General features: G+C 43.9%; 1 protein-coding gene across 1 annotated transcript in view; it reads left to right on the top strand.

The window, feature by feature from the left end:
* Positions 1-21,175, top strand: part of LOC147313750 (cadherin-2-like) — a 111,403-nt gene extending 90,228 nt beyond the window's left edge. The window contains exons 14-16 of the mRNA XM_086263549.1: positions 3,882-4,021; positions 11,502-11,663; positions 17,481-21,175. Coding sequence (XP_086119675.1) covers positions 3,882-4,021; positions 11,502-11,663; positions 17,481-17,687 — 509 coding nt within the window. The 3' untranslated portion in view covers positions 17,688-21,175. The remainder of the gene's footprint in view (positions 1-3,881; positions 4,022-11,501; positions 11,664-17,480) is intronic.
* The last annotated feature ends 750 nt before the right edge of the window (positions 21,176-21,925 follow it).

Genomic DNA, 21,925 nt, shown 5'->3' with positions numbered 1-21,925 from the left:
CAGTCCAGTTTATTGTCCACCCACAGCCCGAGGTACTTGTACTTGCTGACCACCTCCACCTCCTCCCCCTCTATCTGAACCGGCAGTGGACCTTCTCTGGACCTCCCGAAGTCCACAACCAGTTCCTTAGTCTTTGAGGTGTTGAGTTGCAGGTGGTTTGTGTGACTCCATGCGACAAAGTTCCTCACCAGACTTCTGTACTCCTCTTCCTGATCATCCCAGATACACCCCATGATGGCCGTGTCATCTGCAAACTTCTGAATGTGGCATAATTCAGAGTTGTAGCAGAAGTCAGAGGTGTACAGGGTGAAGAGAAGAGGGGACAGCACAGTTCCCTGTGGTGCTGCTGACCACTGTGTCAGACGTGATGTCCTTCAGCCTGACGTACTGTGGTCTGTCGGTGAGGTAGTCGGAGATCCAAGCCACCAGGCAGGGGTCCACCTCCATCCTGTTCAGTTTTTCCTGAAGCATACAGGGCCGGATGGTATTAAAGGCACTGGAAAAGTCAAGAAACAGGATCCTGACCGTGCCTTTTCCCAGTTAGCCAGTTAGAATAAAGGCAGTTGGGCCAGCTAGGAGACTTTAAACTAGAGCCATCGCCAAAGCTCTGCAGGCTACAGTGAGCTGTGGCAGAAAAATGATTAGTGCAGCAGGCGACATTCAGGGCCAGAGAAGCTTTAATGAAATCTGCTGTACTATATTTTAATAACTGCAGTCTTACTGGAAATTGTAATGTCACCTCAAGTTACACAAGGCATGAACAAAGCATTCAAATCATTATGACGGCCACCGCTGATAAAGTCTGGCTGTGCCGAGAGGAGGTCAAATGGAGTCGGAAGAAACAGCCACAAGCAGGAGAGCAGCACATCAATATGCCTTTCATGGACCTGCTTCAGGAACTGAGGGACAACGAAAGCAGCCACAAGAGCAAATACTGAACTGAGGCTTGAGCCCTGAAAGACATCACAGTGAGGAGTTTCAGATTTAGAGCTAAGTGAAGTCAGATCAGTTTAAATGAAGTCCTTGATGTGGGGAAGATTCAAGTGTCCACCACTAAAGCAGCTTCAGCCTCTGATAAAAGATGAAGGTTCCTGGTGTTTTACTGCAAATGCTTTTGTGTAGCAGCAAAGACAGCAGGGCTGTGCAGAGAACTGTCAGTATGTTTATTACCATCTTTATAATGCATCTTTATTTTAAATAATGCCATCAGCTCGTGACCATAGACTGTATATAAAAGATGCCCGCAGCCCTGTGACATGCGGCTACAGTCGATGAAAGGCTGGAGCATCGACTTATAAATGAACACCAGCAAGCTACGCTCATAAACAGTATGGGTGCAAACAAACATGCTAACTGGTGCTGAGTAAAGGACTTGCTGTAATTTCACTCACCAACACTGAAGCACAAACGTCTTGGGCAGGCAGCACGCTGCGTCACCTGTCAGGTAACTGCAAATACTCAGAGGCACAAACAGCACAGATAAGCTAAGCTAAAGCTAGCAGAGAGCAGCAGAAGAAACTGCCCACGGGGATACCAGTCAGACTAAATGCTCATGTCATCTCGACACTTTATGGCTTTCCTTGGTTTTACAAATGAAATTCACAGCCCTCCTTGCTAATGCTCGTAGCCACACCCTGAGCAAAGTGTGGCTGCACATCACTGGTTGCATGCTTATCTAAGGGTTAGCACTCTCCCCGCTCAGTCGGTTTCAGTTTCCATCCACAGAGAGAAAGAGAGGAGGGGGACGAAGAAGCCTGTCAGGGCTGCTGGCGTTGGAACTTCAGTTGTATATTAATATACGTTTAACTGGCTGGGATTCCTTTGGTCAGCTGGGAGGAGCAGCAGTGTTTAAATGTGTAGCTGACAAGCACACATATGCCTAACTTAAAGGGTTTTTTTTCAATCATATTATATCAGGATATAATGTGTGCTATAGTGTGGGCCCCTGGTGGGCCGTGACGGTACTGCAGGGGAGTCATGTACAGTTACGGTCACCTGTTTATATACATTTATTTATTTATATAAAAAACAAATTAGTTATTTTGAGATATTTCTCATTACTTTGACCTGAATTTACAGTTCTTGAAATGTGTCCCTTGGTCTGAACACTTTGCATATGACTGGGTACCAACACCATTTATAACCAGCAGCCTGGGTTATTTATGATTTTGGAATAAAACGAAGTGCATCAATGTCTCTTGTATTTTGAATAGAGTCAGGCTGTAGACAAGCTGGGCCCCATGATTTTCTGTTTATATGGAAACGGCCATGTTTTATCTTTTTTTGTGTGCTTCTTTGGCCAAATTCAGAACTCCATATTTTGTGACCTTGGTGGCCAAAGGTAATGTGCAGCACTTTCCAGGGTGTGAACTATTCTCCTTAGTTTGATCTGTTTGTCAGAGAAAGTTGCAAAGCTGCATGTGTCTTTACATCTACCAGCTCCCGGGCCTGAACACCTCCAGATGGGAAGTTTAGGTCTCAGACTGAGGAACATTTCCCACATTATGGGATGATGTAAATTGTGGAGCAGCAGTGATTTGCATTCTAAATAGACTGGATGTGTTGTCTGGTGTCCTGTTGAAAGGCAGTTGGGTGAATAGCTTCCAGCTTTTGCTGATGGTTATACTGAGAAATGTTACTAATGGTGACATTATCGGCTCTCTGGGGTTTCAGTTGTCATTTAGAATTTCTCGCAGCATCCTCGTGTGTTTTGGCCTGTGCAGGTACATTGGTGCAGGTTCATGAATGCAGGCGCACCCTGAGCTGTCTCATAAATCCCTCCAGATTAATGTGATCAGTAAGACAGAGAGATTCACACTGACTTTTAAAACCCACCAGCTGTCTCAGAATAAGAGCTGAAATCCCAGCGTAGGGGAGCAAGTATTTTAAAGAATGGAGTGAAACATGCAGCTATTTTGTATTGAACTGTGACTGTGTACTTGAGGAGATAACAGGGGCTTTGCAGTGGTAATTCAAATCTTGCATCAGAGATGATGAAGTCGGTCTCCTGGAGAACTGCCTCGTGGTTAAAATAGTGAACCCGTCTGTAAAAAGACAGATGTGAAACCATAAATCAGGAGAAAGTGCAGCATTTTGATCTGATGGGACAGCCGTGCTTCAATTCAAATGAAAATCAGGCCCATGCAGCAGCTGCTTTATGGACTGCATGTTTATATCCAGTTTGCAGAGAACTGAAGGTGGCAGACATAAACAATGGAAACATAATGATTTTATACACAAACTGCATGTGAGATGTTTCACTGCTGCTACACTGCCACAGCAGAGACGCAGAGAAAAGAGGGAACATATCTGCAAATTCACAGAAAACAAAGAGAGGAATTAAACCAAAGGCATATTTACGTATCACTGCTGGCATAACTGACATGCATGTCGTGTGAGCGAGGCAGCGCGTGGTCTGCAGGACTTAGTGGAAGGTTTAACAAATGTCTGCTGATGCTTTCAAAGGAAGATGCAAAACAGAGGATGGCTGAAGGTCTCGTCACAAACATGTAGCTGCTAACTAAAGCAAAGTGACTTCGTTGCTGTGTTTTAGGGCAGGGAGATGTTTTTGGACAATACTGGGCCCCAGTGTAACATCATACTGGGACCACTCCAGCTTACATCTCTGACAGAACCATATCTGATATATCTGTGACTATGGGATGGCTCAGTATGTCAGTGGATGGGTCTTTTTTCAGTTTTCTTTCCTACTGTGAGTCAATGGGGGGTTTGTAACGGAGCCTCTGATTGGTAGATGTGTTCTTTCAGTCTGAGCTAAACATGAAACAGTTGGTGGTCTCTGAAGCCCTTCATGGAAACTCACTGGTGCTCACTGAGGTCTTCGTGTGTCCTCATCTGCTTGCGTCACTCTTGCGTTGCAGTGCTGGTGCTGCTGTTTGTGATGTGGATGAAGAGGAGGGATAAGGAACGCCAGGCCAAGCAGCTCCTCATCGACCCGGAGGACGACGTACGCGACAACATCCTGAAATATGATGAGGAGGGCGGTGGAGAGGAGGACCAGGTATACAAATGAACACTTCATGTTTTTGTAACTATTTATATTAGCCTGCTTCCTTCCATCACTGCCATACAGCAGCAACACACACACACACACACACACACGCACGCACGCACGCACACACACACACACACACACACACACACACACACACACGCACACACACACACACGCACGCACACACGTCTTCAGATAGAAGACATAAAACACACACACACACACACACACACACACACACGCACGCGCACGCACGCGCACGCACGCACGCACGCACACACACGTCTTCAGATAGAAGACATAAAACACACACACACACACACACACACACACACACACACACACATGTCTTCAGATAGAAGACATAAAACACACACACACACACACACACACACACACGTCTTCAGATAGAAGACATAAAACACACACACACACGCACACGCGCACACACACACACACACACACACACACACACACACACACACACGTCTTCAGATAGAAGACATAAAACACACACACACTCTGCCTCTCTGCAGTTTTCAATCATCTGTCCTCCAGCTAAGATTAAGTGTACTACAAAGAGGACCTCGAAACAGGATTAATTGCTTTCTGTTGGAGAACAATTTCCTGTGTCTCCACACAACTTTTCTGCTGGTGCCAAGCACATAAGCCGCTCCGCACTTCTACTGCGGAAATGTTTAACCCCCGTTTACCCAGCCGACCACACTCAGGCCTGTTTTACTTTCTATAGAAGCGGCTCTCTGCGAAACAACAAACGTTAAACTGTGAACGATGTAGGAAGTGTGTTTAAAAATGTGAAAAAGCATGCAGGAGAATGCAGGCTGCGGTTCTCAGGCTGCACCATTTTCTCATCTGTAAGTCCTTTTGTTTAGCGCCTCTCCTCCTGCCTGCTGGGCGTCTTCAAACTAACTGCAGTCAGTCAAAATGGAAGCAAGACGATGTCAGCGGTAATACAGAAGCACTGGTACTCGCAGAAAGCGTAGCTTGAAGTAATATCGATGCTATGCTTTAGTTTCCTTCAAGTATCAGAAATAAACAGCAGAGTCAGTCGATTATTAGCCTGTGGAAGACTAACAATGGTTTGTTTTTTCATTTTTGTGATCATATTTATGCTTCTCTAATAATAAATGTAGAATTTGGCTTAGAAATATTACACCAGTCTAATCAGCAGAGTCATAAAGTAAGCTAACATCGCGAGGCTTCATCACTGACGAGGTAGCCTCCTGAAAAAAGCATCTTATTTTGAAGGTGACCTAAAACACAAATAGAAACATGTTACAACATGACACTACAAGTACACAAATACAACAGCAGATTCAACAAAAAGATAAATAAATGTGTCCTTTGTAAGATGACCTGAAACAGCAGAAAGGGAGGGAAGATGATTCTGGTCACACGACGATTCATTCTGGAAAGACCATATCAGGCTGTGTGTGTGAGAGGGTATAAAGATGAATATGGGACAAAAAACTATTTCAAAGAGGAAAGAAAATTCAAAATGAAGTGAAATGAGTGAAATTGCCTTTTGGATTTAGGGTGCAACCAATTCAGCGATTCATACATCAAACTTTTACTAAGCCTGAGAGTTTGGTTTCACAGCTGCACAGAGCTGAACAGAGCACAATCAAGAAATTTGCCCCTTCATCAAAAAGTGAAGGCCGCTGTCATCACCAGCTGGCACAGCCTTAAAGTGTTTAGCCCCCGATAGCCGTCAGCCCAACAGCAGCACTAAGGCTGTAAGCGTGTAGCGTGGTGCGTCGCAGTGATGCTGGTTCCTGATTTCTTTAAGTACCGCGAGGTCACCACTTTCTTCACATGAAATTCCTGAATTTAGAAGGAAGTTTGTGTTTGGTTGTGCGCGCTGTATATCTGTATTTGTAAAGATGACATTTAATAGTAAGACGGTAAAGATGATTGTACTCGCTGTACTTTGACTCAATGGTTTGAGCATGCTAGCATGCTGCTGTGATTCAAACAGCGGGACTGCAGAGCTCTCGTTTTACCTGATGATGGTTCTCATCATCACGTCTGTTCTTTAGTCTCACAGCAGAATTCTCGGGAATAAGTCAGATCCCAAATATGGGACAGTCTCATTATTATGAGTGATGCTGGTGAGCACGATGACAAACTGGCACCAGAACCGTTTGAGAGGAGTCACACGCTGCTACAAGCACAACATGAACGTGAAGAAGTGTTTAGAGCAGCCGCCTTTAACACCCACAGACACATTTGGACCCAAAACACTGCACATACTTTCTGACATCTAAAATGAAGATAACACTGATGTATATAGATGGTTTCTACCTTATGCTTTGTATAAGAAACTGTAGTGTGTTGCTTATGAAATCCATGAAGGTCTACAGAGAAACTCAATTTTATTTATGTGATGAACACATTTTGAACATTTTGGACTCTTAAAAAATAATAACAAAAAGAAACACTCTGAGTTGAAGGTCTCTGTCAAATGAATTAAAAAGCTGAACTTCAATGATGCACGTAACAAAAACTGTCGTGAGCCTCATCCTTGCATCGGCGTTGGGCTCTCAGAGCGTGTCGCCGAGCCTTGACCTGAATTTAAAAAATAAATTAGAAAAAAGCGCTGTGTCACTAAACAATGAAGAAAAAATATTTACATGATATCTGCAGAAATATTTATTTTACCTGGTTAATGGGCCGTCTGCTCCTGAACCATCTTTAGCAGGACCGCGAGCTCGTCTGTGAGCGGCGTTTGTTTTTAACATGGTGGAGAACAGCTGCTCACATACGTGTGTGGATGCAACGATCGACACGACTCCAAGAGTTATTCCGGTCTTTCTCCACTCCTTCTCCTCACTCCATTTGTGATTGTGAGCAGGAGTGGCCTGCTGATGTGGAGTGTGATGCTTATTATGAGTGACCAAAATTACATATAATTTTATTTTAATATTTCACGATCACAATAATCTTCCAATTTAGAGCGAACACAAATAAAATGCACTTCGATTAAATACCGTGGCTGCGCGTGACTGAGGGCAAATAAATTCTAAGGGATGAAAGCGTCGGCCCCTGGCTTAGTACTGAAGTGTATTAGGGTCAACATCTGTGTTATTGTTGTTTTGTTCATTGAGCTCACATTAGTTTGGACTTAATATTGTTTCTGACTCATTCGTCTTCTTCCTCCTTCTGCTGTAGCTGTGCTCACATTTAGACAGAGCTTTGGAAAAGGCGTTTCCTCCTCAGTTATTACATTTGAGTCTAACTCAGCAACTTATAACCCAGTTTGAACACAAAGGGTCATGAAAGCCCCGAGGCTTTGTTCCAGCTCCTCTAAAATAAAAACGGACATTTCCATCAAAAGATATTCATTTTAAATATTTCTCTGAATTTGAAAACTGGGCCTTGATAAGCTTGACGAATCCTATCAATATTGTAAGTGATGAAGTTTTTCCAAACATCATAACAAAGTACATTATTAAGGGGAACACACTCAACAGAGCCTTGAATAAAACAGAGAAAATGAAAGCTGGTTGACTTTGGTTCAGTTCGTACTTTATTCCCTGCGGTTCAATAAACAGAAGCGCTGGTGTAATCTCTCTCCAGGCTAAACAATGGACACAAAGTTAATAAAAGAAAATCAAGGTTTGCTTCTTCCTTTATCATTGCCACAGTAGCACACTGCACAGGCCTTGGATGGTGTCGGGGATCTGCACTGTTTGATAAGGATTTTCATTTCTTTTCTACAGGCAGCTCAGCTCTTTATTTGTCTGGATTTAAGCTTCAGATAAAAAGCAGACTGAGTTCTCGGGAACACACTTGTGTGCTTAAGCATGCCAACACCAAGAAACACAGAGACATACTGTACATATACACACAGTCTGCCACCTGCTGTAGCTCAGGGGCAGAGCAGGTCAGCCACTAATCAGAAGGTCGGTGGTTCGATCCCAGGCTGCCTCCTGGCTGCAAATATCCTTGGGCAAGATACTAACTCCATGTTTGCCTACTGGTGGTGGTCAGAGGGCCCGGTGGCGCCAGTGTCCGGCAGCCTCGCCTCTGTCAGTGCGCCCCAGGGTGGCTGTGGCTACAATGTAGCTGCCATCACCAGTGTGTGAATGTGTGTGTGAATGGGTAGATGACTGAATGTAGTGTGAAGCGCTTTGGGGTCCTTAGGGACGAGTAAAGCAAACAAATGCAGGCCATTAGACCTTCAGCCGGCTTCTGCTTATGCACCATTAGCCAAAAACTGAGCTTCGCATGAGTTCATACAGGCTACAAGGTTGTTCAGCCTCCAGCAGATGATCTGATCTTAGTGCCAGTTCAGCATCAGCTGATGATAACCTTTTACACATTCAACTGACAGATCGTACAGTGTCATCTATAACTGCAAGCTGCTTTGCAAACCGCTTCCTCCCAGCTCCAACATCTGGCCTCATCACTGTCCTATGCTGCGGTCCATCTATGCAGCAAAGACAGAGCCAAACCAGCAACTGTAAACTACTGAAGATCACCGTGTTCTTTGACTAAACTAATAACACGCTATCTTTAAACGCTACGTAAAGGTGTTGACATGAAACAAAGTGAAATACACAGGTGCTCAAACTCTCTCGACATAATCTGATAACAGCGATCTGTGTGGATAAATGTCCGTCACAAGCACAGGTGAATGTGGGATTTGGAAAGTGCGAGAAGCCTGAGATTTAGTGTTTGGGAAGAACAATGACTCAGAATAACACTGAGCGTTTGTTTTTGTGCAAGAAAACATCATTAGAACAAAAGACCAGAGCATGAAAGAACCACAGTACTGCACCATAAAAGAGTCATGAAGGAATTATTAACATTTGTGGAAGTTTTAACCTGTTACGACTGGATGTTAGCAGCAGTGTGCAAAAACCAGGCTCAAGTCCAACATTTGTGTTTCTGAGGTGTCTCAAAAATTCAGCTTAACTTGAAAATCTCAAACTGTGTTTGTTCTTTAATTGTGGTTCCGTAATGATGCAAACAGATATATAGACAAACATATAGTCACTCATAACAAATGACTAAACCTGGGACAACAACTCCACTCAGTTTATAAAAAATGGTCCATCAATTCAGTTTTATTTACACAGCGTCAAATCACAACAACAATCGCCTAAAGGTGCTTTGTAAAGTCGACCCTACAGTAATACATCCAGAGAAAAACCCAACAGTCATGTGACCCCCTATGAGCAGCACTTTGGTGACAGCGGGAAGGAAAAACTCCCTTTTAACAGGAAGAAACCTCCAGCAGAGCCAGGCTCAGGGAGGGGCGGGGCCATCTGCTGCGACCAGTCTGTAAAGACACAAAGTAGCAGCGTTGCTACGCAGGGTGATTACAGCCATAATGCGCTGTGTGGGGGTTTCTCCTCACAGGTTTGTTGGTCCAGGATTTGGGACAATACCTAATAATATTCAGCGCCTTCAGGCGACTGTTGTTGCAATTTTGTGATACATTTTAATTGAACCGAGTTGACATTTTTATTGTTTTTCCTACTAGTTAGTCCTCGAGTGTCGTGCTTTGGTTTGGACTTGACAGCGTCAGCCTGGCAGATGCTCGGAGGTTAATGAGTTTTGCGTTCAGTTGAACCGTCCTTGAATTTAGAAATGCTGACACTTATTATTAAACCTCTAAACGTCAGAACAGGGACAAAGCTGTCACGTCTCCAATTTGTAAGTCATTCGTGTCGTGTAGAAAGAATTCTACATCTTTTCAACAGAAATGTGCTGGCATTGTTGTAAAAACAGTCCTCAAATGAAACATTCATTCAATCAGGTCATGGCAAGTATAGAAAGAAAAGAAGCAAAGATCGTTTTGTTGCTGCCTGGCAGGTTAACGCTGGGCTCTCAGTCACAGTGTTCTTCTGATTGGTCGTTATTGTGAATAAAGCCCAAGGTCAGTCCACAGCCTTTAGTCGATTTTCCCTGGAAACCAGAAAGCATGAATTGTTTTCTGGGAGGTTTCTGCGGTGACTCAGACACAACCATTCACCATGAGCAGGCTGTGACGCTCCTCTGATTGTATCCACGCTGTAGGAGAGAAGGTGAAAGACGAGCTGCGACTCTCTAAGTGGATGCTAATTAGTTTGCTTTAGGGTCGTTCTCATTTTTCCCCGAGGATGATGTGGGAGAAATGGTAGACATTGCATCACGAGAGCCAACTGTGCTCATTTGACTGGGTGAAATTCACTGAAACTGTTAAATACAGCTAAAACAGATAAGTCCATTAGCTGAGTGGGAGACTGCTGCTTTCATGAATCTGTCAAGTTCGTTATGAATTTTAGAATCCTTTTGGTATTTCCACTGCCACAGGCTTGCAGAGTACCTGGCATTAGGCTACGATTAGTGAGAATATATTATTATTCAATGATGGCGAGGATTGTTGGCCAGGAACTAATTTTTTCTCGTTTAGCTTGAAGTGTGAATTTATGGCAGCTTAAATATTCTGTCTCTTTTAAGGTGGAAGTGTTTGAAGTTGAATTCATATTTCAGGACACTCTGGAGGTCGCCGTGTCTCCGTGCATAGTAACGAGACATTTTAAGCCGTACAGGAAATGCAGCGTTTCTGAGTCTTCACTACATTCAGGTAGATTTGGCTGCATGCAGCAGGTTAGTGGGCCACAGCTGTTGCAGCATTGTGCAGAGTGTAGAGAGGGACTTTCATGTAACGACTCTACAGCCGCACATAACAGTAGAGTATATAAGAGAGTGCTCTTAATTCACAACAACACAAAATGATACCCTGAGATGTTGCTCCTGGATAAAACAGCAGTGTAATCCCATTACTGGAGGCAGACATGAGTAATATGGCTCCATTATCTCACCTTAAATACTGCAGTTGTTGACAGTTAATTGTGGTCAATACTCATTTTTCACTCTGAATAAGCAACAGCAAAGTAGAAATCCAAAGAAGTTTTTCTCTGTTCAGAGCAGAGCATCCCTGCGCACCTCTGTCTGTGCTGCCACACAGCAAATCAATAGCACAGCCACCCACTTCACTGCTGGGCTTACAGCTCTGCTATTTTAACAGGAGAGTAGATAAAACACAAAGTGAGCAGCTGAACGGTTATAGCAACTTGGTATATTTGAGCATAAATAGTTTCAGATGTACAGAAACTGGCTGATCTCAGTGCCAACGGCAGCTGATAACCTGCTTCAGGCACTTTTCACACTGGGTCTGTTTGAGCTGCTTTAACCTGCTGATGCTTCTGGTCTGAGGTATGTGCTGTAAAGTCCAACATTACTCTGACATTCATGTAAACTTTACACACAACAGCAACAGGAAACAGCAGTTTAATACATAATATAACACATTATCCTTATGAAGCAATGGGATGCTGCATTAATCATCAATGGACTGTCCTGAGAACTCTGAGTGCTGCACAGGTTGTAGAGCCCTTTAAGGCAGGATTGTGATGCAGGGCTGTGTGACTCACTGTAATGCCAACATTTGTGTGTTTGTGTGGGTGTGCAGGACTATGACCTTAGCCAGCTGCAGCAGCCTGATGCCCTGGAGCCAGAGTGCGTCAAAGTGGGGATCAGACGTCTGGATGAGAGGCCCCTCCACCATGACCACCAGTACCCGCTCCGCTCCGCAGCCCCCCACCCAGGAGACATAGGCGACTTTATCCACGAGGTACGGCAATAAGCAGCATCTTTGAGAGGATACAGACCTGGATGACAACATCTTTGTGTAAAATGTCAGTCCGAACCTGTGCGTGTGCTTCAGTCGACTTCCAGCCGCACACACTTCAGACTGTTCCCAGATTAAATTCCAGTGTTGTACACATGCACTTCTAAGCACACAGGAAGTGATGAATCGCAGCTTCAGTGAAATACAGAGTGTCTGTCTGACAGCACTAAGTGAACACTGTGTCCATAAAAAGCTGGATTTGCCAACATTAGTTACTTTTGCTTCCCTCATCTTTTTTCCTCCTTTGGTGTCGAGCATCAAAGAGCGTCCAGGATGTGTTCAAGTTCAAACAGTTTGTTTAAAGCTCTGTGGAGGTATTCTGAGCTGCCAGTGTGAGAACGGGCCCGTTTCAACAGTTCTGACTGCGGCTATTTAAAACTCTATTTAAAGCTCACATTAATCATCACTAAACTGATTCACATTTAGATTGTATTTCATTCTAGGCTCTGCTGTTTACAACATTTCCCTCAAATAAATGTCAGACTCACACTTTTTAAGCATCTTTGATCAAACTGTTGGAAATGATAGTTGTGAGCGTCACGAAGAGAAAGAAGGAAGCACTTCGTGGAGCAGGTGACATTTAGAAAAACACAGAGATGTGATGGCTGATTCTTAATTAGCTCTGCTAATGGTTCGGATTTGCTGGCTTGACATGTGGTCACAGCCTGGCTACCAAACTGGAGGTAAATCCACAACGTTTGGTTAATCCCACAGACCAGCTGAGAAAGGGCTGATTGAGTGTTTAGGGAAATCCAACTTTGATTGTTTTACTGGGCAAACGTTTTCAGCTATTTCTCATTTCTTTATATTTTGCTTCCAGTGAGTTAGACTCTCTTGGCTTTTTGTAGGATGCTGTTTCTTTGGACATTCACAGGATTTTCTTCTTCTTTTTTTTGCTTAACACTGACGTATGAATCAGGTATTAAAGATGCACCTAAATCAAGAGATAAACCAGTGTTTATATAACATTTAACAGGGTTTAGTAAAGAACTGATATTAAATTGCATCTTTATGCACTTTATTACTTGAAGCCTGTTGCAAGAACAAATATTTTTCGCCCATTTCTTTAGTTGAATCTAAAAAAAAAAATGGTAAAGATAACAGAAAAAGTGTTTTTGAACCAACGAGGTGATTCCTGAAGAGCTTTGCTTGTCATATTTTGTCAGGACAAGAGTCTACAGCAGATAAAGAGTGAAAGCATTGTCTTTAGGAAACAGGAAAAAATACACAAAAAAGTTGACATGCAGTGGAAGAGATACATCTGGTGCTTCAGTTTATCCATTTACTGTTTGCACAGCCTCAGCAGAAATGGTCTCAGTGTAAAGCTGGATCTCCAGAAGAGAGGAGAAAAGGATGAGATTAGCCAAATTATACAAGAACTCGGCTGAAAACAGGTCTCATATATCAAGTTATCAACAACCTGCATGGAGGAGTTCGGAAAGGGTACAGTGTTTGTAAAAGTGCAGCTGTTACGGTCAGGAGCTGCATTTTAGCAGTGATGTTGGCATTCTTGTTAAAAATGATCATGAATGCAGAAAAGTCCAGTCAGATTGTGATCCAGCAGGTAACAACACCTGGAAGGCGTCTAATTTGGAACAGCCTTGTTATTCAGCATGTCATTCATCCCAAACACACGACCAACAGAAACAAACCTGGATGAAAGAACAATGAAACACTTTCAGGCACGGATTAGCCTCGCCAGAGCCCGGACTTCAGCATTATCGAAGCAGCGTGGGGTCATCTCGGCACAAAGTGGAATAAACTGCAGTCAACATCCAAAATCGATCCTTAGAGAAGCAGAATTATTCCTGAAGACCGGTTAATCTAATTATAAGAAAAGTCCAGGCTGTGCTGAAGGATCAAAGTGGTCGTACCAGATATTGACTGTCAAGCTTGTTACAAGTTGTTGCCCTAAGTACTGTCATTCCCATACATGTTTCAGTAAATTACTGCACCTATTTCTCATGTTTCTAGCAAAATCTGAAAAACGATGGGGGCTCAAGATTTTTGCACAGTGCTGTAGAAGAACTCATATTTATATTAATGGTCACAGTGTTGCATGAGGCTGCAGCGGCCTTTCTTATGTCAAATGAAACTTCTTATAATCACCGCCTCTGTGAGTGCGCCCCGGGGCAGCCATGGCTACAGTGTAGCTGCCATCACCAGTGTGTGACTGTGTGGATGACTCAGTGTAGTGCACAGCGCTCTGGGGTCCATAGGGACTGAGTAAAGACAAATACAGGCCATTTATAATCATCAGGTTCATATTTGATCTGTTTGAAGAGCGGTTTGGGATTCTGATGCTCTATAGCAGCGGTCCCCAACCCCCGGGCCGTGGACCGGTCCGTGAGTCGTTTGGTACCGGGCCACGAGAGCTGAGGCTCGGATGTGACGTTCATGGTTTTCAGGGGGTTTTATCGTTAACTCTGTTTCCCTGGGTCGTTTCCCGTGTTGTAGTTGTGTCTTATTTTGAAAGAACTATTTACCATAGCAACCAGAGAGCATTGAGGGGCAGAGAGGAGGATGTTACTCTCAGTGTTGTTGGCGCTTTTCAGGAGGACGCTGCTAATAAAGTTACACAATTACACAGTGAATTCATGTTTATTGTTACAAAAGACCACAGTTTTTGTCTTTGTCTGTATCGTTTCATTTTGTTGTATTTATCCACCACACCTTAAAGGCCGGTCCGTGAAAATATTGTCAGACATTAAACCGTCTGTAGTGTAACTACTGCTGGCCTCGACTCATCACAACCCAAACTTGTAATTTAAGTTTAAACAATTAATAATGAAGAGCTTCTAGAACAATCAGATGTGCACACACACAGCACAGGCTCACATGTAAAGACACCTGACCAATCATTGCATTCAGTCCATGTGGATACGAGGTTCTCGTTAGAGTTCATGTGCAAACTGTGCAGCACTGACTCGACTGTGAATGAGTAATGACCCACTGTGACGTCACTGTGTGTTTGCCACACGTGTGACTCTTCCTCACAGAAGCACACTCGCTTAGAGAAATAACAGAGTCGTCTTTTTCTTCAACAGAGCTGACATCATAATCTCAAGCACAAAGAGTTATCTGTACTGATGCAGCTGATGCATGTTGCTGTCTCTGCAGTAGTTGCATCCATATTATCTGCATGTGTGTGTGTGTGTCTGTGGTTGGGCTGCATAAAGACATCTGCCAAGCACAGCTATGAATAATGATCAGGAGCTGTCAGACATGGCAAGCTGATCTAGACAGCTTAATCCTACAGACATGACAAGCTGATGCAAGCTGATCCCGCCCCTCCCTCTCCGCGTTAATTCTCTCCTTCCATTGAGTTCAGAGTGACAGGAGTGTCTTCAGTCAGATGACAGGCGGGGCCCACAAAACATTTTCACAGCTTATCAGATTTGCTTCTTTCAGTTTAAGCGTCCTGAGTGACAGCGAGATGCAGAAGAAAAGGACTCCTGCTGCAACACATTTGAACAGACTTTTTTTGTTCATAAAAATAGTGCATGTTTGTGAAACACGTATGTTTCCTGTATGTAGGAGGGGTTTGGTGGTTTTAAGTTCAGGCCACCCTGAGTAATCTCTTCAATCTCCTCGTAGAGACAGAGGCAGCATCTGTCCAGCATGACCCAAATCCTCCTCTCTCCTACACTCCATAATCCCTCTTTCCTCCATACTGTCCATCTCAACCCATTCACACACACACACACACACACACACACACACACACACACACACACACACACACACACACACACACACACACACACACACACACACACACACATAACCCCAACCCTAATTATGAGGAGTTGCATAGCCATGGTCCCCACACCAAATTCAAATTGTATTTGTCACGTACAGTCATACACGGTACGAAATGCAGTGAAATGATTACACAACTGCTCGTGACCTAAAGAAAAAAAGGCGATGAATAAGATAGGAAATAAATATGAAAATTAAAAAGGGTAAATTTAACTAGGAAGGAATAAAATAAAATATAAACATTAAAGTTAAAAAACAAAATAACTGTACAACAAAATACACAGTATAGAAATATATAAGAATGTATGAAGAAATATAAATATTATATACACAATAACAGCAGCTGTACCAGTATTAACTGGAAATGAAGAATATAGTGACCAGTGTTATTTATTATTTAATGTCTTGTGCAGTGCAAATATGCTTAAAGTGATGAAGTGAAAACAATGTCCAGAATGTCCAGTGTGTGTAGGAACTATATGTGTGGGTCAGTACTGTGTGGGGGTGTGATATCGCCTGCAGGAAGAAGCTCCTCCTCAGTCTCTCCATCACAGCTGCATGAACAGTTTGTCCCCACTTCATCCAGAATACAAGGACCTGCCTCGCCCTCCAACCCTCCTCTACCTTACTCTGATCCAAAGTGCTCGTTCTTCTTCTCCTGGGACTGAAGTAGTGGTGGGAGTGAACACTGACATTTCAAATCCCAGTTGGTTGGGAAAGCGAGCTTTGCTCCCTGACGATGGTCTCGGTGGATCCACAGAGATCATCAGCTGGGCTTTTTTGCGGTTTTAACTTGGTCTTGTAACTTTTAGCGCCTGTGTTCAAGCATGAACATAGGTTTCTATAATACCCTCACGCTTACTGTACAGTTACTATAGAAATGTAGGATTACTATAATCCTCTACTTAATACTGTCAGACTTGTAGCTGCTCTACTATAAATTGTGCTTTTCTCAGTCACTGAGATTCTCTGGAGTTGTTACGGGTGGAAAACCTCTGGTATAAATACAGACGTATCTCTTCCTGATCAGCTGAAAGTTTACTTAGCAGAGATCTTCCATACAGTCTTCAGTGGTTTAGAAGTGATGAGTGTGGAAGTTCCCAGATTAACCTGTGTCAGGATGTTCTTAACCCACAGAAAACAGTGTGTGGGAGGTGTTATCACTCCCTGCTGCAGCGACCACTGATAAAGGAAATGAAACCTTTACTGACCCACTCATTTACTAACAGTAACGCACAACAGAGTGTCAGTATTAGAACCCGTGATGTGCTGCAGGTTCTTGTCTACAGGGGGGATAAAAGACCAAACTTTGGGTGGTCTCCAAAAGGTCTGATGAAGCACATGGTGGTGCTACGATCCTCAGGCTCAGGCAAGTTTGAGAACGACTGGCCTAAAGTCATTTGCAGGCATGAACCCCAGACAGTGTGAGTGGAGTCAGCACCCAGCATGAAACGGTCCACTTCAGACTGGAAATGCTCCTTTTGGTTAGGACTAAGCTGTTGCTAGGGAAGAACATGGATGAGGTATGAAATAAGCACTCTGACCAAGTACAAAGGTCGGCCTCATAGACTACAGTGTGTCATGGGACTGCTTTAGACATTCCACGTCCAGCAGGCGATGACCGAGGGCTCAGTGTAGGAAACATCTCGGAGAAAGCTCGCATAATAATAATAATAATAATGGATTGCATTTTATAAAGCGCTTTACAATTCCACTATTCATTCACTCTCACATTCACACACTGGTGGAGGCAGCTACAGGTGTAGCCAGACTGACAGAAGCGAGGCCGCCATATCGCGCCATCGGCCCCTCTGGTCATCACCAGTAGGCGGCAGGTGAAGTGTCTCGCCCAAGGACACAAGGACCGAGACTGTCCGAGCCGGGGCTCGACCCGGCAACCTTCTGGTTACAAGACGAACACCCAACTCTTTGAATCGCTATCACTCTTATTTCCAGTATTGTTCCCTCACCTTCCTGCTCCCCCTCTTTGTTTTGCAGGGTCTGAAGGCAGCAGACAACGACCCCACCGCTCCTCCCTACGACTCCCTGCTGGTGTTTGACTATGAAGGCAGCGGCTCCACCGCCGGCTCCCTCAGCTCCCTGCACTCCTCCTCGAGCTGCGGAGACCAGGATTACGACTACCTGGGCGACTGGGGGCCGCGCTTCCGCAAGCTGGCCGACCTGTACGGCGGAGGGGACGATTAGCATTCCCTACTAACAACGGCCACTCTGCCCCCCACCCTTGCTTCGGAGCTCAGGTGGCGGGTGGGGTAAAGAAAGATGAAATTGGGTAAACACGGGGTTTGGATCTGCACTTCTGTATTTCTGCGGGACAGCTTGTAAAGAGACTCGCTGCCTCTTAAGGACAGTTTGATGGCACTAGGGGCCATGCTGACTCCTGGCCTAGCAAGGCCTGGCACTGGCTAGCATTCAGGCTAGCTGACATGATCTGAGCGTTAGCCTCGGTGCTAACAAACGCACGCAGCCAGAACAATGCTCTCAGAGAGGATGTTGTCTTTGTGATGGTCGAGAGCTTCGACAGCCATGCTACAGACGCTCATTTACACTTGAATCTTACAGTACAGCAGCACTGGGGTCAAATGTGCCTTTTGTACATTCTTTTGATTGTGTTCAGTCTTGATTCTTTTTGTTGCTTTAAATTTCCTGGTGTTTTGCAGCAGCAACTGGAGGAGCACTGCGCCATGTTAATGAGTGTGTGTGTGTGTGTGTGTGTGTGTGTGTGTGTGTGTGTGTGTGTGTGTGTGTGTGTGTGTGTGTGTGTGTGTGTGTGCGAGCAAGTGTAAACCGTTTCCACAGAGACACACTGGATGGATACTCTAAAGGGCAAAGCCTACTATGAGATGCCTTGGATGATCCTACCAGCAAAAACATGGCTTCAGTGTGCAGCTCTGGGTTTCACTCGGCCTACAGCATCAAACGTCTAGACTTGGATCTGATGCAACACATTGTAGTTGCAGTCGCAGCTGCGTGTGTTGCTTGGTGGCAGTGGTTGCTCATTTTCACAGTGCTCTAGTATTAATGTGACTGTCTGCATCAACAAACCTGGACAAGCTCAGAAGTTTTCATTTTCTCAGAGCTTCTTCGCACGCATTCAGTATCCGTCCTGGTCTTTGAGTGAACAGGAACGTTGCCTCGTCTGGCTTTCACTCTTACATGCTCGAGAACATTTAGTTGGCCAAAATGAGTTTAAACAACTGTTTCTGAATCTGTGAGGTTTGTGCAAACACACGATGTTATTTGTGGTGCAGTTAAACTGTTGTGGTTATGTCCTTGCTGTGCGTTCACAAAAGGGAATTCAGAATGGGATGCAGTTTAGCTTGTTTGCAGGATGACAAAACACTGAGGCAAAGCAGTGAAAAACAAGAAGATAAAATATAATTTCCATTTGGGTGTTTGTGCAGATGAAAGCAAAAGAAAAAGAAAGAAAAACGGCAACAAAGCATCAAGGCCACAAACAAAGGAGCTGGAATCTAAAAACATTTCAAGCGTTTTTGTTTGCTGAGCCGCTGTTGGAGGAAGTGACAGATAAAATTAAAATTCCCATCATAAAAGAAATGGATTGAGTAATGAAATATTTAATGAATATGACAGAGATGCAGCAGTGGGGCTGTGTCTGGGCTGAGCAGACGCACTCTGGATGGAGCTTTTATTTACAGGTGAGCATTTATGTTTGATGAACAGGTTGTGGACAGAATATAAAGCAGCTGACTGATGTTCAGCCTCGACAGCCTGGATATGCATAGTTGTACAAAAGGAAATTTTAAGGTACAGGAAACCTAGTGGTAACGAAGACAACAACAACATGGTAGTGTGTCTCACGTACTATCCAACCAACCTTTGCCCTTTTAGCAGGTCTGTGCAGAGCTACAGACACACACAGCAAACACATTAGGAGCTGCTCAGCATTCAGGACCAAAACTAAGTCAACAGGTCGTTTGTGTCCCACAGAAGCTGAAACGGTGTGTGTCACCTCCCATTACTCTGTTTTTCATAAGAACCAACAGAAGAAAGAGGACATGATCAGAGCTTATCAGGAGCTCCTGTGGCTTCACTCGGCTTCCTCCAGCCTTCTCCTGTTTGTCGTCTCTCTGTTTAAGAGCAGAGTGAATCCTGCCCACTAGTGTAAACCTGCTGCTGTCTGTGAGCGAATTTCACCTTTTTACAAAGTTCATAAACTTTCAGACACGCATTAGTTTCTGTTCACGCCACACTGCACAAATTTGCATCAGCTGCATGGATTTTGCTCCACACTCGGTGCTGATGGGACTTCACAGTTCACTGCAAGAACGCGCCTCTTTTACAGCATCTGTTTTTCAAAGTTCAGGCAGCTCAGCTGATCTCAGTGCCAGCCTACATCAGCTGATGGCTCGGTTCATCGGTAAATGTGTGCTTGAAGCTGTTGTAGCCTTCTCATATTCTCTTTGCTTCTGCAAGCTACTTTGCAGCCCAGCCCATCAGTGAAAAGCTGGAGCTGTCACAGGGGTAGAGGTGGGATCTCCTGGACATGTCACCAGCCTCACTCAGTCTCTTATTCAAATAATTTACTAATGACCAAATAACCTAACCTGGATACTTTTTAATTCTTACTGCAGAAGCATGCACACTTCATACAGGACGCCCTCCGCTTATTTAAATGTGTCTCTGTCACTCACCCACGTTGCTTTCAGGCTTTTTAGACAATGAAAGTGACTTTGTGTGACAGCACACGCTCCATCCTGTGACAGTGGTCATTGGTGATCGACGCCCTTTTTTGATTTCACTCATCAGGACTAGTTTTTGCCTGTGAGGCTGAGCCATCATAAGCTGCTCCAGGGATTCACCAAACTCAACATTTTTAAAGGGCTTTGATGAAGTTGCATGTTAGCGACACGAACAACCAAAAAAGCGTAGCCGTGGACATCAGTGTCTCACTTCTAAACTTTAATAAAAGGTCCAGTTTTATGCTTTTTGAAGCTGATTTCCAGTATTACCAGGTAATTGAACCTGTAAAATTGAGTGCAGGGCGCACCACGCTCAGCACCGACGTGCCATCTTGGTGAAGCTGTACGAGTAACATCGTTCCTTTGATGTTGTTTGAAACAAAGGTTGGTCAGACCCAGAGCTGCACAGAGGAGCTGGATATTTTTGCAAGTTTGATTTTCCAAAGCTGGTGAGAAGACATGTACAGTAATGCTAGACTTTAGATAGATACCTTCTGTTGTTTTTTGTTTTGCTTTTATCACGATGTAACGTATGCAGCTGATCGCTAATAAAGGAAGTCATCAGTCCTTGTTTTGTAGCAAAGATACTTCTTGATACTCTGCTGTGGTGGATTAAAAAGGCAATGTTTTCTTCTGTCTGCTGATGATTTGCCTTAGTGTTCTCTGGTACTCTTCAACTGGCTACTCACTGTAAACTGAAACATGTACAGATTGTATTTTTCTCTTGTTGTTCTTTTGGCTGTGGTCTCTGAAAATGACATGCTAATATCTTGAATCCTTGTATATGTGTAATTTGGATTACAAATTAAAACGTTTTTGCATGTTTTTATCTTTTTATTATGGGAAAACAAGAATTTTTGGATGTTTTTTTTCCAGTGAGTTAAACATCAAACCCCCACATACCAGCACGCAGACGCTCAGAAGGCTGGACTCTGCCTTTGGAAAGAGGCGGCTCATCCAAACCTTAAAGGTCAAAGAGATCAATGACATTTTAATTAAAGGTTTTGTCACTTGTGTAAATAAGCCAACTGTTGCATATTTCCACATCCAGTGGGCACAAAGCAGCATTTGGATTGGTGTTTTTATCCCCCTGGCTTCATTTTCCATCGTTCTAAAACAATTTTCTAGCAGCTAAACCCTCCACAGTGTTGATTAGTTGGGCAGTAGGTTTATCAGAGCTTACCTGCTGTGGCCAAAAGGACGCTATTACCAATTTTTCACCTACAACCTGGCACAGACGCTGATGCTGAAAAGCTGGCACCGGCACAGCATAACAAAATTCCTGGGTCCCAAAGTTGGAAGCACTGATGTTGGTGTTTAATAAGCGGCTACAGATGCAACACAGTATTCAGAACTTCCTGTAACTTCTGCCAGTAAAGCCGCACAATAAACTGCTCTCAGACGTGTCCACGTGTGTTCTCAGAGGGAACCAGCACACAACAGGCCTCACACCGTCACACAGCAACACAACAGGCTAAAATGATTCATCGCACTAAAATGTCCTCTGTTGCATTTAAAACAACCATGATAAGTGTGTGTCATGACAAGAAGTAACTGGTGGCAGAAATACTTGCACAATGTAAAACCACCATTAAAGGTAACAATGAGCCGTGCACTTTGTTAAAAAGTTAGGAGGTTTTTCCAGAACACTAAAGCCTGAACATGAAATCAGCAGAGAGGGTGATATACTGCCGTCTGTGGATTCAACTCCAAAACATAACT

The sequence above is a fragment of the Aulonocara sp. 'chitande type north' Nkhata Bay genome, linkage group LG15, assembly GCF_057382095.1.
Source record: "Aulonocara sp. 'chitande type north' Nkhata Bay isolate Kocher_YH1m ecotype deep benthic linkage group LG15, A_spYH_male_GT1.1, whole genome shotgun sequence".
NCBI classification, from domain to species: domain Eukaryota; kingdom Metazoa; phylum Chordata; class Actinopteri; order Cichliformes; family Cichlidae; genus Aulonocara; species Aulonocara sp. 'chitande type north' Nkhata Bay.
Note: the sequence above shows the minus strand (reverse complement) of the source record. Positions and strands in the feature narration are given on the sequence as shown.